This window comes from Miniopterus schreibersii (genome assembly GCF_964146895.1).
Source record: "Miniopterus schreibersii genome assembly, chromosome: X".
Lineage (NCBI taxonomy): Eukaryota > Metazoa > Chordata > Mammalia > Chiroptera > Miniopteridae > Miniopterus > Miniopterus schreibersii.
Window position 1 is genome coordinate 21,008,547 of NC_138104.1, and position 18,560 is coordinate 21,027,106.

An 18,560-nucleotide genomic window follows, 5' to 3' on the forward strand; every position below is an offset into this window, starting at 1 on the left:
GGAAGGCAGAGGCATCCATGGCCAAAAGTCTTCATTGCCCTAGTCAGTGTTGTTACAAATAGTCATGTATCCTAGGAAAGGAAGGTTTAAGCTTATTGAGGCAAAGAAAATGATGGTTTTTGTTTATTTTATTCCTTAGGTAAAGGTTTAATGGATAAAAACATGTAATTTATAATTTGCCTCATTTGGTTTATAAGGTTAGATTGAACTAGGCTTTGGAATGAAAGGAAATGTCAAGAATGTATAAAAAAAAAGTAAAAAGTGTCCTTTTCTCAGTCGCCGAGGCAAAATGTACCACCGGTCTGGTAGGAAAATATAACATAGGTTTTTTTCTAACTGGAGAAAGTTCATTTCCAATTTGGGGAGAGGGCAGTTATAAGGCAGGAGAGTTTCCCCACTAGCACATGCCATTGGTGTCTGACTGGATATTCTACATAGCAGTGATTTGGACTCATTGCCATTAAGGAGTTACCTGGTTTCTACAGTGGGGGAGTCAGGTTATGCTGGCTTGGCTCCAGCTAAATGGGTATGGGCAATGCTGGTAGAGTGAGTAACCTCTTACTCTGAAACTGTCTGCCTGCATAGCTGAAAGGCTTAGGAATTTATTGAAAAGTTATAGTTTAGCTAAATTCTTGAATTTCCTTTTGATCAAATTATTAATTTATTTAGATTTAAATCATAGTAGTGAAAGTGACCCTAAGTTCAACCTCCATGAAAATGATGATGACAATTTGGAAAAATCTTCTGCTTTATAAAGAGTCTATGGGTTGATTTTATTAGTGAGAAAGCCATTCCACAAGTATTATGAAAAGCATAATCTGTTCATTTACTAACAAATTGGAAAGGATACACTTTCCCCTATCTTCTTAGTTGTTGAGGGTGTGTATGCCTTCTTTAAAGGGAGTTTCTCTTCATTCTCATGAAGCCAGGATCTGGCTTGTAAGTTGCAAGGGTACAGTGATTTGAACTCTTCTCCCCAGTCTACCTTTGCTTTTGGATGTGGCCCATAAGCTTTTAGAGAGGACAGTGCATGTTTGACTTCTGTAGTTTTAGATTTGATTCATTAGTTTGAATCTTTAGGGATCTTTAAAGGTCCCCGCAAAAAGTTGAGAGATTATAATCTAGTATTATCAACTCAGGCTTATGAGTGAGGCAGAATTTGCAAATAATCTCTGTTCCTTTAATAAAAGGTAATTACCAGGACTGCAGACTTCAAGAAGACAATTATGGACTCCTTGTACCTTCAACGGTTGACCACTCTTTTTCTCTCACTTGGAGAGGAGATAGCTACATAAAGGAGAGGGGCTTCTTTTCCATGCCAAATTAAGCTTTTCTCCCTGGAGAGCCTTCCTTTTTTATTTCTTTTTAGCATTTCTCTATTGTAATGACCAAAGTAAGATGTACCTATCCCCAGAATAGTCCAATTTAGAGTGAAGAAGAGCAGATGGGAAGACATCCATAAATGGGAATTTTAAGAGCTTGCCATCTACTATTACTTCCATCAGTGGAATCTGTCTTAGATTTTCCTGGTGAAAATAGATTTGGGGAAGACATAGAGATGGGGAAGGAGGAAGAGATTAAAAAGGGACTCCTAATTCCTGTCCTTTGTCACATGCTCTGTATGATAAATACAAGGCAGCCTGCTGTTCATCATGAAGAACCTTCTCACAGTTCACTCTTTTTTAGAGTTGGACAGGAAGAGATCTAGACAGAGTGCTGAGCTGTGGCGGAGTGCCTAACTGATCTTGTTCTCTTTCCTTCTATCTTGCAATGGTCTCAACCTGGGTTTCCAGCTGAAAAAAAAGCAGGTGTATGTAGATAAGGTGGAGAAGATGCAGCAGGCCCTTGTTCAGCTCCAGGCAGCATGTGAAAAACGTGAGCAGCTGGAGCACCGACTCCGGACACGACTGGAGAGAGAACTGGAATCCCTCAGAATTCAACAGGTTTGGAGAACTTAAAGAAAATGAATATTCTTGATTGCTTATTTTCCCCTTGGTGTTTGGTATGAAGACAAAAACACACTCATGCTCATTTTTAGGATTTTTGCCCCACCTGATCTTACTCCAGAGCACCTCCTAATTGTAAAAGCAATTGTAGATTGCTTACTTGGCTTCCTCTCACAGCAAAATCCTTGATGCCTAGTATGCACCTTTAATTTTTTACATGAACCCCAGAAACAGTAGACCCAACAAGCAGTGAAGATGTTATACAAGTAGACTCCTAATCACTTTAGAATTGGAAATGGTCTTTAGAATCATCTGACCGTACCCCTCATGTTTACATGAAAGAAAATCAAAACCTAGCAAAAGTTACATGACTCACTGAAAGTCAAACAAGTTAGGGGGTAAAGACCAAAGCCTAGATATGTAATTCCCATTTTAATTGTGTACCATGCAGGCAGGCAGGGATGGTGGTTTGTAAAACATTTATCCTCTTTCTGAGCAGCATGGCAATTTGATATGGCATATTCCTTTCCTGAACAAGGGAGTCTCATATTCAAGCCCAAGGTAGACAGTGGCCTTAGGAAATCTGAATTCCCTTTGCTTCAGAATCAGAATCCAAACTGAAGTGACTTGGGCAGTAATCCTTTCCAATTATAGAGACTCTTCAAATGGGCCTTAGCCACCATGCTTCTTTTCTTACCAATCTGAGGGGTCTCGGCATTTCCCCCAACAGCGCCAGGGCAACTCTCAACCCACCAATGTTTCGGAATACAATGCTGCTGCGCTGATGGAGCTCCTTCGTGAAAAGGAGGAAAGGATCCTGGCCCTGGAAGCTGATATGACTAAGTGGGAACAGAAGTATTTAGAAGAGAACGTGATGAGACATTTTGCTCTAGATGCTGCTGCAACTGTGGCTGCTCAGAGGTAACTACTTGGCTGGTAGAGTCACTCCTTGAAGGGCATGAGGGTGGGGGTGTGGGGAGAACAGAAAGGTGACTAATTAATAGATTTTCCGGTATGTTCTTTTTGTTTCTGTAATGTTCTTTTTTGTTTTCCTCCCTAGTTTCTGCTTAAGTGTGTTTTCTGTCATCTGGTTATGCAGGGACTGAATAACTGTGGGGGAAGAGGGTCAGGGATTTGAAAATGAAAGTTATTTATAAACTTATTGGAATAATAGTTCAGCTTTCTTCAGGAGCCAGAACAATCACAGATGGGATCAGCTGAACGTTTGCACACCTACTTCACCGGAGCCACAGTTCCTTTCACCTAAATGTGTAGGTTTCTTTGTTTAGCCCTCGAACTGGAGTGAAAGGCTCTCCAGAGAAATGCCAGTCAGAAACTAAATGTCACTCAGGAGTGGCTGCTGCCATTTGATAGCTCTGGCTCATCCAAGGTATGCCAAAGGCTATGCTTAACATGAATCCATCCCTGCCCTTTGAGAAGGTCTATATTTGAAGGCTACATTTTCTGTGCCCATGAGTCCATCACATGTAAGTAGTCACATTCTATTTGATAAGGGAGAGAAAGTGGCAGGAGGATTTAAAAAATATTTTTGCTTATTTGCTCCCTTTTCACATTATAAGCCTTAATTATTGATCCTTAGAGGGCACAATGTGCCTATCCAGTTTGTCTGGCTCTCTGCTATTCATAATCATCATTTGGGAAAGAATGAAACAATGACAAAAACTAAATGCAAATCATGAGATGACATGTGTTGTGGAGATATAGACAGAACCTTGGTCTGGAGTTGGGTATTCAAGGTGGCCTATAGCATGTTGCCCCCATTACGGTCTGTATCCAGGAAGTTATTAAGAACCACAGTGTTGCCCTAACTGGTTTGGCTCAGTGGTTAGAGCGCCGGCCGTCAGGCTGAAGGGTCCTGGGTTTGATTCTAGCCAAGGGCACGTACCTCGGTTGCAGCTGGATCCCTGTCCCCAGTCGGGGCACATGTGGGAAGCAACCAATCAACGTGTCTCCTACATCAATTTTTCTGTCTCTCTCCCTTTCACTCTTTCTGATGGAAAAAAATATCCTTGGTGAGGATTTAAAAAGAAGAAGAAAAAAAAGAACCACGGTGTTGTTTTTAACATTCTCCTAAACATGGTGAGCAGGAAGAGTCTGGAAGCACTTGCCAGACTTTGAGCTGGAATGTGTGTGTGGAGGGGGAAGTTCATTCACTTTGTTTTGAGCCTTCTCTTGCCAAATCAGAGGGAGGCCAGTGCTTAAGAGCTGGACTGGTGGTTTGTAAACCTATTTCCAGTTCTCCTGAAAGACATCTTACATTTCTCTGTCTGCCTCCTGATGTCCCCTATAAACCTTAAAGACATTAAAATTGCCTGTGTCTTGACTTTGAATTCCTCATGGACTTAAGTTTACCTGTTTTTGTTTTCTGAGAACAGTGTGCTCAGTACATGCCAGTGTGGCGTTAGAATGCACAGAATCCCCAGCTGTGCTACAGGGTGGTCAAGAAGTTTGCAGGTAGATTAGAAGCAGAATTAATTCTAATTTTAGCTCCTCGCTCCCAAGAAAACACCTGTGCCCAGCACTTGTTCAGAATTTATTCAGGAAATTCTAACACTGAAAAGGAGATGCAAGGCAGTTTTACTGTCTTTGGGCACAAACTTAGAAAGATATGGCTCATGAAGGTATGCAGTGTGAGAAAATGCTGGAAAGCCAGGGTTCTTAGTCCTGGGAGGTTCATTGCTGAAACTGACTTCAGAGTAAGACTCCAGGTCAAGATGCAGGAAAGAAAGTGAGGAAGTTGTCACTGGGCCTGGTATGAAGAAATGACCCCCCTTCCTTCCTTCCTGGGAAGTTTTGAGTACTAGGGGAAACCCCTTTCAAGTAGAGTTCTTTCCAGAATCTGTTGGCTTCCACAAGGTAAATTTAATTTAAATTGAATTCCTTTAAATCACCAGGTAGAAAGTTGTCACTGTTTTGAGTAAAATGTGTATGCTTATCATTTAATATGGTAAAAAGCAACCAGTTCCCTCCTGGTAGGACACCTTATGATAGCTCCTCAGGCGAATGTTCCATATCTGGACTGTGTGCCTGTTGAATGCCTATTAATCCAATAGGCATTCATTCAATAGAGATTGTTTCCAAATTGCTGTAAAAGGAGAATTGGGCTAGGTGATTCCTTCAGACCCTTCCATTTCTAGAATTATGCTATGTTTACAAAGATAGTACCTCTTAACGCTCTGCCACAGAAATTGGTTTCCTCTTTTTTTTTTTTTTTCTTTAAAAGATTTCAAATTTGGAAGGTAACATTCAAAAAACTATTTCAGAACCTGTGGGCTCTTCTGCCTTCCCTTCCAACATCTCCTGTTCTTCCTTTTCTGTCCAATGGTTTCATGCTCCCTCCTCCAAGCCCAAAATATAGGTATTAACCAAGGTCTGCTCTTTGTCTCTTTTTTGTGATAAAAGCTTTATACAGGATCCTATTTTCTTCCAAAATAATTTTTAGGTGCCCAGGATATTGGCTGCAGATGGAAAGTGCCCAACATATATTTGAATAAGGGAGGAAGGAAAGAAAAAAGGAAGGAAGGGGAAAGGAAGAATGAAAGAAAGGAGATGATTTCTAATTCTATAATTGAAATTCTGAAAGCTAGTGCCCCATTTTAATGGCCTGCTTGGTTTCTACGTATTCTTCTGGTATCTCAAACTTAATATGTTCCCATCATAAGAGCTGGGAACTAACAGGTTGCACAATTAGGAAATGTTTTTGGATGGTGTTAATGGTAATTGTAGTTTTTTCAATTAAGCTATACTTTACATATTAAAAATCATCCATTTTAAGTGTATGGTTTGATGAATGTTAGTAATTGTATACAATTATGTAGCCACCACCACAATCATGATAGCGGATACATTCTACAGTGTCTTTGTGCCCCTTTAACTCCATCCCTTCCTCCCATGCATGTCCCAAGACAACTAATCTTTTTGTCACTATAATTTTGCCTTTTCTAGAATGTCATATGAAAGGAGTCATATAGTATGTACTCTTTGATTGACTTCTTTCACTCATCATAATTATTTTGAGATTCATCCAAGTTGATGCACATATCAGTGGTTTATTCCTTTTATTGCTGAGTAATGTTCCATGGTATGGATTTGCCACAGTTGTTTATCCATCCACTTGATAATGGCTATTTCCATTGTTTCCAGTGTTTGGCCTTTGTGAATAATAAAATACAGATTTAAAAAATATATATCTTTATTGATTTCCTAGAGAGGGATAGAGAGATAGAAACAACAATGATGAGAGAGTCATTGATCGGCTGCCTCCTGCATGCCCCCAACTGAGGATCGAGCCTGCAACCCAGGCATGTGCCCTGACCGGGGATAGAACCCCGATCGCCTGGATCCTGGGTCAACACTAAACTGCTGAGCCACGCCTGGCTGGGCTAAAATACAGATTTTTAACATAAGAATAGACAGCTGTCTTTCTTCAGGTGAGAAGACATATTAGGTAATCTATCTATACTCCTTCCTGCACTTTGATTCTATGAAGCACATCTTGTCAAAGGGAAAGATGTTAATGCAAGAAATCACATTGAGTATTTACTGTATAAGGTACTCTTCTAAGCACTTTAAAATTATTGCTCATCCTCAAAATAATTCTTTCAGATAAGTACTATTATACATTCTACAAATAAGGAAACTAAGTCACAGCTTAAATAGTTTGCCCAAGGTCACACACAACTAGTAAGAGGCAGAAGAACCAGGATTTAAATCTACATTTTTGACACCTTAACCACTATACTCTCCTGCCTCCCAGATACCATGATTTCAAAGATGATGAAATAGGGATTATTACCTGTTCAAGAGTTACTATTTGAAGCTTATTATTTACTCACTTAGAAATATAAATAGCCCTGGCCGGTGTGTCTCAGTTGATTGGATTCTCATCTCATGCACCGAAGGGTCTTGGGTTCGATTCCCAGTCAGGGCACATGCCCAGGTTTTGGGCTCGATCCCCAGTTAGGGTGCATATGGGGGCAACCGATCAATGTTTCTCTCTCATATCAATGTTTCTTTCTCTCTCTCCCTCTTCCTCTCCCTTCCTCTCTCTAAAATCAATAAAAACATGTTCTTGGGTGAGGATTAAAAATATTATAAATAATTAAAATAATAGGACCTATATTACAACTCTGTATTATTGTGTCCCTAAAGATTCCTCTCTAGATGCTTAATATAGATGAAGAAAATTACTACCAAGTATGTGTTCAATCCCAGAAGAACCGAGTTGGCAGTTCAGATTTTTAGGTTCAGTTCACAAACCATGAATTTATTTCTGAAGAGAGCAAAAGGATAAAAAGATAAAACACTTGATTAACCATGTAATTTATGAGTTTACATTTGTTAAATCAGGTTGCTACCTTTCTCAGAATGTGCAAGTTTCCTTTTTAATTCGGGCAAAGTAAATCTGGGAAAGAAGGAAGAAAGGGAAATCAGGAGTTAGAAGCTGGTCACACACATTACACATGTCTACTTTTTCCTTCATCATAGGCCTTTCTCAGTTTCCATCCTCAGCTTTCTTCCTATTCTACATTGTCTTAGTTACCGTGTTCTGTATTATAGCTTCAAGTAGTAACTCTGACATCTCAAAAATTAAAGTTAGAGCCTGGTCGGGTGTGGCTCAGTGGTTGAGCATTGACCTAGGATCCAGGAGATCGCGGTTTGGTTCCTGGTCAGGGCACATGCCGGGGGTTGTGGGCTCGCTCCCCCAGCAGGGAGAGTGCAGGAAGCAGCCAATCAGTGACTCATCATTGATGTTTCTCTCTCTTTCTCCCCCCCTCTCCCCCCTTCCTCTCTCTAAAATCATAAAGATATATTTAAAAAAAATTAAAGTTTGACATTTCAACAACTTTTTGGATATTGTTATATGGCTACTTATAGGACACTTTAACACCAAGGTACCTAAACTCAAAACCCATTATATTGTTTTTGAAAAAAAATCTGCCCTTGGTTTCCTATCTCAGAAAATGAGTAGCATGACATCTTTTTTAGTCATTTGAATTATAAACAACAAAGTTCTCATCCTTCTCACACCCTAGTACACAAATTTTGACAGTCCCCAAGTTCTAGTAGCTCTGCCTCCTATAGTCTGTTCCCATCTCCCTGTTCCCTTCACTGGTTCCTGTTTTCAGTATCTCTTGCTGGGATTATTACAATATAACCTTTCTGCCTGGTCTGCCTGTGTCTAGTATTATTGCTCCTCTGATCCCTACATCACATTTCAGCAAGAGATAACGCTCTCGTCCTAACACACAGCTGGGATCATTGCATTCCCCTCGAAAAGCTCTAATTATTTTCAGTGCCAATTGGAGTAAAGTCCAAACTCATTTCTGTAATAATTAATTATTAACTATTTTGTTCTCCCTTACAAGTTTTCTGCAGTCAGGAACTAGTCTTATCCTTGTCTAGCCACTCTCCAACCCCCTAGTAACTTCAAACACAGCTGTACTCATGGTTGAGTTTACATAGTACATAAACCAAAGGATGCTACCTGTATGAAAAGATAGATAGACTTGAAGTTTAAAAGGTTACTTGATATTTTAATTAGGAGGTCATGGGTGACATTCTAGAAAGCAATGGAAGTAACATGATGGGGATAACTTGGCTGGAGAAAGGAAGGAGAGAGAAGAAGACTGGAGAGAGAGTTTCTAGAAGCTGTTTACTTCAGAATTGGAGATGAGGGGTGGCAAATTCAGGGATATAGGATTTGGAATTTTCAGGTTGCATTTTCAAGCCCAGCATCTCTCTACTGATATGCTTAAGAATCTTCTTACAGTATTGGAAGTTAGCAGGTCAAGTTGCTTCTACAAACACTGTGCTTGCTTGCTTTTGCCTAAGCCATTGGCTTAGTAGCCCATCTTCTAGAAAGGAGATTGATGTTGAAGGCTGTCCTGGCAGCTCTATAGGAATTCACTAAGTGCCCCACATTTTCAGGCTCCATTCCTGAGGAGCTCACAGTGTCCATATCAATTAGCTGGCAGGGCTCTGAGTCCCCCAAATGGTCTTTTATGCAATGAATATGGCAGTGAGCCAGCACTGGCTCCCCCAGTGACCAACCATATGCTCAAGTTCCCAGTGTCCATAGATACCAGGCACTTTTTAGGGAGGTCTGGCTCTGAAGCTTCAGCGATCACATTGGAGCTCTGTACTGCAGGAAATGCCTCCAGGATTATACCAAGAGCTGGAATTCTTTCAACTCAGACTCTCTCCAATGTTATTCTCCTTCTACCTATGCTTTTCTCTCCTAATAATAGATAACTTTGTTGAGTGTTTTTACTGTGTATGGCACTATATATCTTTCATGCATACTTCAGTTTTATCCCTTAAAGATCCCATGAGATATAGGGACGATTATTATTTCCATTTTGCATACGAGGAGACTGAGGCTTATAGCAAGTAACTGACTTCCTGAGCTCATATAGTTTGTTAGTGGCAGCGTACTTGGGAAGGCTTGGACTTGACCCTGGTGTGGTCTATAGTCAGAACCCGTGCTCTCAACCTCTATACAATGCCACTTCTTCCTGGGTACTTTGGAACTCCACGGCCATTCCCAGTAGGACTTCAAGCAAGTGAACTGCTCTAAAGCAAGTGTAGAATTCTGAGATGCTAAAATATTTTGAATTTAGCAAATGATGAGAGCCATTGTAGTCCTTCCTCTTCTTGCTCTCCAATTATTTCCCAATTCAAATAAGTCCTTTCTACCTTGCATATAAGGCGCAAATGTTTTGGGGAACAGCATTTATGTAGAAGCACACCAAAATTTCCCAACTTTGATACCAACTTTCTGCCTCTTCATTCCATTGCCCCTTGGCTCTCATCTGCACTCATCACAATCTCTAAGCTAAGAGAACACAGCTAGCTGCCAGCAGAAAATATGCCTGGAGTTCTCCCACAGGTCGGTGTTCTAATAGGAAATAAAATGAAGCAGCGCCAGTTCATTGTTTTCCCAGCCTATTGTCTGATTTCCTTTAAGAGCAATATAATTGCATCAATATTCTTCCTAATCTCTTTTCTTTCCCTCCAAATTACTCAAATAAGATCCAGTAGTCTTCATTCCCTATCCTCTTTCTCTACCTCTAGTTGTGAATGAACTAAAGGAAGATGTAATGACCTCACTTATCAACAGAATAAAGGATTCCCTTGTTTTTCACTTCTGCTAATTAGACATCAGCCTTACCCATGGCTAGACTCTCTTCTTTTTTCTCTCTCCCTCTCCCTCTCTCTCTCCTTCTCTCTCTATCTCTCTCTCTCCCCTTATCAATTAATCTTTAAGTCAATGGCTTGAGACACTTTCAGGTGGAACATGATGGTCCCTCATGCAGTTGGGACTCTGGCAAGAGAACAGTCAATTAGTTGGGGGAGACTCAGTGGTTGGAACCAGAATGTTTCATATTCAGGTTAGATAGGAATCACATGGCACTGACTCAAAGGCCCTGCTTCTCACTTAGCTCACATGCCCTACCAATTGACATGTCTATAGTTTGTTTCTAGCACTCAGGTTAGTTAATGCTATTCATCTGTAGCAATAGCTCTTTAGTACGTTTTGGATGAAGTTCTCTGACCTCATTCAAAATCTGTCTTTTTTTTTCATTTTATGATTGTTGTGAGAGTAAAGTGGAAATATATAATATCTTATATGTAATATAAATAATATAAAGTGGAAATATAAATATTCTCCTATTGCTTGGCTGTAATCTTAAAACCAGAAGGTTTTGGAAGGATGTCTGCTTGGTTTTGAAGGCAAACCTGTGCACACCTCTCATAGAATCCCTCACTGACTTTTGCAGAGACTTCCAGGCCAGTAACCTCTTCTAGCTTGGAAAGCTGGAGTTTCTTATCTTGAAAGCTCTTATCAGTAAGTCACCGAGAAACTAATCATTCCTAAGAAGTTTGATTTCAGTTTAGGGCTTTCCCAGCAATATCTTTGACTTAGGAAGGGGATAGGATTTATTGATTTTTGCTGCCCTCTCATTATCGTTACTGCCATTTTCCTTCCCAGGGACACAACAGTCATCAGCCACTCTCCTAACACCAGCTATGACACAGCTCTAGAAGCTCGCATCCAGAAGGAAGAGGAAGAAATCTTGATGGCCAACAAGCGTTGCCTTGATATGGAGGGCAGGTAAAATGTTGACCCGGACCCTAGTGGATCTGAAAAGTTGGTATGAAGACCAGATATGTCAGTAGGAAAGGGCAAGCATCTTCATTCACAACTGGGAAACCTGGTAATGTAGACTCCCCCACCTCTACACTCCTGCCAGCCTGTTACTTAGGACTTGAGATGCAATGACCTTTACCTTGATCAGCCCCACTCACTGTGGAATTCCAAGTCGTGTTGCTTTTCCCATTGGCCCTGGTAATTGCTTTCCATCTGCCTTCTGCCAGAACTGCACTCTGGGGTATTTGCACTCTGGGGTATTCTTTCTAGCACTGTACCTCAACCCTGTTATACTGCAGAGTGTTCAGTAAAAGAACATCCACTTATGCTGTACCTGATGTCTCTTATAAACTCATAATCACTTACTTATTACCTGAAGGTTGTGGCCCATTTATAGAAGTTCTCATCTTCTCACTGATTTCATTTCTGTTGACTCAGATTCTTTACTACAGCACCCACTATGTCAGTTTACTCTCATATACAGCCTTCTTTTCACAAATATTTTACTTTGGCTTCCTAAAATTTAAGCATCAACTCCTAGATGCTCTGCTCTATCCATCTGGGTGTGCAGAAAGGCATTTTTAAAAAATATATATTTATTGATTTCAGAGAGAGGAAGGGAAACAGAGAGAGAGAGAGAGAAGCATCGGTGATTGATCGGCTGCCTCCTGCACACCGCCCCCCACTGTGGATTGAGCCCGAAACCTGAGCACATGCCCTGACTGAGAATCGAACCATGATCTCCTGGATCCTAGATCGATGCTTAACTGCTGAGCCACACCAGCCGGGCAGAAAGGCATATTTTAAAAAATGCAGCACACTGTCCCTTGATTTACAACTCAGAAATAACTGCACCACCCCTTAGTCAAAAAGATAATAGAAGCTCAAGTCCATGTAGGCAGTAAGGTCAGAACAAGGTCTTTATATGTTCTTTGTCTTTGACTCCTAGGATTAAGACCCTCCATGCTCAGATTATTGAGAAGGATGCCATGATCAAAGTACTACAGCAGCGTTCCCGGAAGGAACCTAGTAAGACGGAGCAGCTGTCATCCATGCGACCAGCAAAGTCTCTGATGTCCATTTCAAATGCTGGATCAGGCTTGCTTTCCCATGCTGCCACCCTGACTGGCACCCCCATTGTGGAAGAGAAGCGGGATGACAAGAGCTGGAAGGGGAGCCTAGGTAATGACAATAAATAAGGAAGGTTAAAGTGATATATTTAAAGAGAGCCATGACTTAAATATGCACCCACACAGCAAGGGATAGGCATGATGCTCCAGATTCTAGAGAGGAAGATATAGCAGTTTGGGTCCTCCTGAGAGGCTAGCTGCATATTAGGAGCTCCACCACGTTGTGAAGTCTCACCGAGAGAACATTGGTTGAAGCCAAGGCCTTAGAAGATAAGAATCCTGTTCTATTTGGATGGGAAGGAAAATAACTTGTTTTTTCTATAAGGTTCTCAGATTTGGCCTTTACCCTGTGGGACCTTTTGTTCAAATCCCATATAGCCTTCATGCCATTAAAATTTTCAAAATTCCAGCTTTTTCTATGTTTTTTTCTCCCATAAAATTCAAAGACTAGTTAAGCTAAATGGAGTTGGGTGGCAGGCTTTTGTTACCAGAATGTTCTGAGATGAGAATAGAATGTACTTTTTAATATCTTCCCGGTCCATTCCTTCCCTTCTAATCAAAACCCCAGAAGTATTTGGAATACCATGAAGCGCATTGTTAGAGCCTAAGGATGCAAGCTGTGTGCATTTTAATTTTAGCTCTTTTGTTGCTTCTAATACCTTTCTTGGTTTTCTGACACTTGCATGTCCTTTAGTTAGAGCAGGCACTTTGGGGACGATGGTTATGCTTAGAACCTTAGATCACACAGTTATTAGCACACATGTGTGACTGCAGACTTCTTCCACCCATCCTTTCCAGCTGTCTAGTAATGGATAGTGTTAGTTGTAAGTGGAACCAAGTAGAATCATTCTGACAGTTCAGTGGGAATCAATCACCATTGGAAAAATAAATCAAAACACATACCTAGGACACTTAAAGGTTTAATACAATGTTCTGGGGCTTGGCGAATGGGAACCAGAAGGGATCTACCAAGTCTGAAAGAAACTTCTAGCTCTGATGGGAGGTGCCTGACAAACTGATTTGTGGGTTCACATGAGGACAAAGTAAAGAATTTAGACCCATTCATATTTCTCCCGGACCTCTACAAGGAAAAAGAGGTCATGAGATGTCTATATTTGAATAAAGTATAGTTTTCTAACCTCTTTCCCTCTTCCCTTTGTAGGTATTCTCCTGGGTGGAGACTACCGTGCTGAGTCTGTCCCTTCTACACCCTCGCCAGTGCCGCCCTCAACTCCCCTGCTCTCAGCTCACTCTAAGACAGGCAGCCGAGACTGCAGCACCCAAACGGAACGGGGAGCTGAACCAAACAAAACTGCAGCTGTTACTCCAATCTCTCTTCCTGCTGCAGTGGCCACTGCTGCCGCCATCACTGCCAATGCTGCCACCAACACCACCACCATGGTAGCTGCTGCTCCAGTGGCTGCTGCTGCTGCCACTGCTGTCTCATCTCCAGCAACTACTGCAGCTGTTTGTCCAGCTGCTGCTGTGCAGATTCCAGCTGCTGCCTCTGCTGTTGCTGCTACTGTTGCTCCTGCTGCTGCCGCTGCTGTTCAGGTTGCTCCAGCTGCTCCCATTCTGGTTCCAGCTCTGGCTCCAACTCCGGTTCCAGCTCCAGCAGCAGCTCAGGCTTCTGCTCTAGCTCAAACTCAGACACCAACTCCATCTCAGGCTGCAGCTGTGTCTCCAGCTCCAGCTCCAACTCCAGCTCCAGCTCTGGCTCCTGCTGAGGCTCCTGCAACTCCAACTGCCACTCCTGGACCACAGCGTTTGTCTATACCAAATTTGACCTGTAATCCAGATAAGACAGGTACTAATGCTCAACCAGGTAGCTTTTGATTCTGCCCTCAATTGCAGATTTGTTTGTTGGTGCCTGTTGTTTGGGCATAGGTGGTCATTTGGAGGGAGGTTTTTCATATTCTAAAGGAGATTAATCAGAAAAGATAAGGGCAGAGTCTGTAAATGACACTAGGATGGGAACAGGGATGAGTGGAGGCCGTTCTCCCAGTAGAAGTAAATAAATGCTCAAGTGAACAAGATGGTGGCAAGCATGTCTCACTTGGCCATTGGCTTCATAGGGGCTTTAAAAGTTGTCCATTTCTAGAAATTTGTGTTTTTTACACTGTCCTTAAGTGTTTTCTAACCCCTTATTTCTATTTAGATGGTCCTATTTTCCACTCCAATACTCTGGAAAGAAAAGCTGCTGTTCAGATCCTGGGACAAGAGCCTGATGCAGAAATGGTGGAATATCTCATTTAAATGGCCTAATCGAGAGCTGCAATTTATCAGCAAGAATGCTCTTAATCATTTTTTTTTCCTTTTGTTGTTCTTATTTTGAGGGTGAGGACAAGGGTTTGGGGGAATGTTTTTTAAAGGGACTTTTTATTGAAACATTATAGTACTTAGGTAATGCCATAAGAACTCCAGTCTATTTTGGTACATGAGAGAGTACCTCTAAAGACAAATCAATCAGAATGTGCTCTAAAGGTTATTGTTTGGATTTATACAAATGCTCAGACTGTTACTAGCTGGATATTCACCAATGTTTTCAATGTGCTTAAATTTGTTTAGCATTTCTATATTCCAGATCATTTTTTATTGAAGAGCACAGTATGTTTGGAAGACAGTATGTAAAAGGTAGTTCAGAAGTTGGAAGCCGGAGAGAATTTGCATGTGTGCTGCTCTGTAGAGTTACCATCTAGGCAGCATCCAGAGAGAGAGAGAGAGCTCTTGCCTCGGGCTCATGAAAGGGAATAGTTCTTGGAGCCTTGTAGACTGGAGGAAAGCTAGGGAGCATTGGTGTGGGGAAGGGTGCTGGAGCTAATGTTCCCTTCCAATTTCCCAGCTACCCTGTGCCAGGGGATTGCTTTTCTCTTCATTTCAGTGGTGCTTTGGAAGTTGATTCTTTTGGTTCCCTCTTGGAGGTTCATACATTCATATATATACTCTGGAATAATTTATGCATTTGGGTAATTAATATATTGCTTTCAGCTGCTAGGAGAGTAAATTAGCTGAAGCTTCCTCTGTCTTAGAGAGTGAGACCATCAGAGGCCTTGATGGAGAGCTGCATGAGGTACTTGCTGAATGTAGGCCTTTGTAGTCTGTTTCTGCCCATGAACAGCTTGCTTGCCTTTCCTGAGACCAATCTGCTTAGTGTCTATTTCTTCTTCAGCACAAATTCACTGGCTGTGTCACCAGTCTCAAATTGCCAATCATTTGAGAAACGAGGAAGCACTTTTGGTGACAGGTTGAAGGCTTTGAATTTCTGGTGACTACTTTGAAATAACTCATTTTGTTTTCCCAAATTCTTAGATGTATTTGACTATCACCTCCAAGGGATTAGCATCAGAAGCCCCAAGTACTATGCTGCTCTTGGGTGAGAGGTGGGCTGTAGCAATGTTCTCAGCTCCTTCTTCTCATGGCTAGTGACTCCACCTTAGAATACTTTTGGAAAGCAGCAGGAAATGTACATGCGGGCAGGGACCAAAGAGGCCATGGCTCCTAGCTTTGCCTATGGGCTGCCTCCAGGAACACAGAAGGGCTGCCTATTGCCACAGGTCTCTGCTCTGTGTCATTTACCCTTCATTAAGATGATAAATCCACTGTCGATGTCATTAATACCAGTTTTCAGGGCTATGGGGGGAGGTGAGGGGAGCGGGAGTGTTATGTAAGGGTGGGGGGTAGAGTTTTGGGGATATGTTAGTTAGAAAGCAGATTAATAGAAGAGTAGGCCTCATATATTACATTGTGAGGCATAGTGGCTGGAAGGAACTTTAACAATACAATCCCCTACCCTGGCATTTTAGTGATGAGGAATCTGAGACCTGGAGTGTTTAAGTGACTTTTTCAAGATCCCACAACACAGTTTTCCACTCTGCCAAATACCATGCTTACTTTGGGAAACCCTTATGTACAAAAAGCCCCCTTTTAAGAAAAGGTGTCTTCACAGTCAAGGGCACATGCATTTTGTAAAATGTCCCTGGCTTGAGTAGTTTGTGCAGGGCTCTGAGTTCCTATCTTGCCTCTCCTGCAGTGCCTTTTCTCTTTCCTAATTCTGATTTCAATATGGAGTCACATGGAACATCTGCCCTGAAATATAAACCTCACTTCTTCTCTTGTTAGGAGATTGGCTGTCTTGGATCATCTTACAGGGTTCCTCTGCAAGTATAGGAATGGTCTATTTCACAGTATTCTTGTGTCATTCCTAATTCCCTTCCAAAGGAATTATTTTGTGTGTGGGGAAGGAAGAGATAAGAGGGAAAGGGATGTGATTTGTCAGCAAGTCTTGGCATTTTTAATAATGAAGTGATTATCCTACACATTAGTCCTCAGTTATTAAGTGAATCCCAAATAGAAATTAAAAGTGCAGTTGTATTAATACTCATTCATACTGCCCTTTATACATAGGAGAAATATAACTCAAATAGTAAAATCAACAGGTATCAAACTTCAGGACTGCTACTTTATCTAAACACATAAATAACTACAAAAACAAACCTTTCATTTACTCCTTTCATGGTTATAACATATTGCCAGCATTTTCAATAGCTCTGGGAGCCATGGTTTTAATTACATTCTGTAAGGTGACAGATGTCATACATTCCACACTGTGTGGCAGCCATCTCTTTAAGCTCATGTATTTTTGGGAAAGGAGAAAGTTCTTAGTTAAGTATTATTTTGAATTTTCTACATCTCTGCCCCGTCACACCAGAGGAATTCCCTTTTGGCTTAGTTTTTAATCCCAGGTAATTTGCTAAAATAAATTGTACATCTAAGAGATGGAAGAAGTCCATGTCAGTGTATTATGTTTATGAAGGAGGTAGATTAAGCCTTTCTAGAAGATCTCTAATAGGTGTCATTTTTAAAATTCAGGTTTATGGGAGAAATCTCAAGGTAGCCACCTTTTCACAATTGTGTGGATGTAACACTTCGAGGATCTTTCTGGACTCCTACCTATCTATGCATTTTACTGGCACCTCAGAACAGGAGGATGACCTTGTTGTCTTAACTTGGACTGCGTGGTGGTCTCTGGGGACCTTCTAAGTCAGTTGCACTTCAGTGTCCCACGTACAGAAAAATTTCATTAGAACAAACTTTACTTGTTATAAAATTCTTATTAACAATTTTTTTTAATTAAAAGTAGCTTGAGCTTTCTTATAAAATCATTGTTGATTTTATTTTAATGAAGGATTTGTTTTCAGTGCTGCTTTTGAGCTTCAGGATAAGAGGATAGCAGGAACCTCAAATACCTGCCATCATCTGCCATAGGAAACACTGAGAGACCCATCACATTCTCTTTTCCTTGTTACGAAGTTGGGTGTTTACAACAATTGGAAAATGAACAAACTTCCTATGCAGACTACTTTTTATGAAGAGCCGAAACACTAATAATGTGGCAACTTAAGGTGTATACATATGCACTAACTTTCATAAATTATATTCTCATGTCTGTTAGCCATACAATCTCCTGTTATCTCAATTGCTCATTCACATATGGAATTTGTTACTTAAAATGTGTACATTTTTACTGAACATGTTTTCAAAGGAAGGCATCAGCTATGGGCTAATTGCCACCAATTTCAGCCTGGCATGATCCTTGGAATATATCTTCCAAGTGCCATCCATCATCAGTAGGACCGGTGTCGGGAATTTTTTTCTGGTAGCAACAATGGGTTACATGAAGCCTTCAAACCTCCTTCCGGTCTACCTTATGATTAATGGCATGTGTTTGTAAAATGGGTAGCTGGGGTTGGCAGATGGCTAGAGAAGAATCACCTTTGATTTGAAATGTATGTGGCCCCATAATGATTAAGACCTCATTCTGTAATCAACTGAGCTAGTTCCAATAAAATTAAGCAGGTTTGAATCCACTCTGTGCCTATCTTTTCACTAACAATAAAGTTAGCTATTTTAAAATGTAGTACTGTGTGGAAAATGCTTTGGTGTTTACCTGATAGATGTTTTATTTGAGCTTGTACCAGTGATTACTTTCAACCCGGTATGCAGTGAAATTGCTTTTCCAGGGCAGAATGCAGCAGAATTTGCATTTGCTTAAATATGGAATGTGATTATAAAGTATTAAGACAACACCACTGACCACATCGGTTTCTTTAAATATTCAGGCAGCATATATTAAAAACTTTGCATCTTTTTATCTCCTGGTTCCAAGGGATAAAATGATGGCCACCCTAAACAGAACCCTTCATTTGGTTAGCATTTTGGAAGGCCCCTTGATATTCCTTTTGTACCCTTGTTCTTATGCCAATTCATCAGTTTTGGTTGAAGGAGCTTGTTATTAAAAGCAAATCAATA

At 41.0% G+C, this 18,560-nt stretch overlaps 1 protein-coding gene across 7 annotated transcripts in view; it reads left to right on the top strand.

Annotated features, from left to right (window-relative positions):
* AMOT (angiomotin) overlaps nucleotides 1–18,168 on the top strand; it is a 62,545-nt gene extending 44,377 nt beyond the window's left edge. For all 7 annotated transcript variants that reach the window (XM_081125055.1, XM_081125057.1, XM_081125059.1 and 4 more), the window contains 6 exons: nucleotides 1,794–1,943; nucleotides 2,677–2,867; nucleotides 10,963–11,085; nucleotides 12,071–12,303; nucleotides 13,414–14,058; nucleotides 14,410–18,168. In XM_081125055.1, coding sequence (XP_080981181.1) covers nucleotides 1,794–1,943; nucleotides 2,677–2,867; nucleotides 10,963–11,085; nucleotides 12,071–12,303; nucleotides 13,414–14,058; nucleotides 14,410–14,507 — 1,440 coding nt within the window. In that variant the 3' untranslated portion in view covers nucleotides 14,508–18,168. The remainder of the gene's footprint in view (nucleotides 1–1,793; nucleotides 1,944–2,676; nucleotides 2,868–10,962; nucleotides 11,086–12,070; nucleotides 12,304–13,413; nucleotides 14,059–14,409) is intronic.
* The last annotated feature ends 392 nt before the right edge of the window (nucleotides 18,169–18,560 follow it).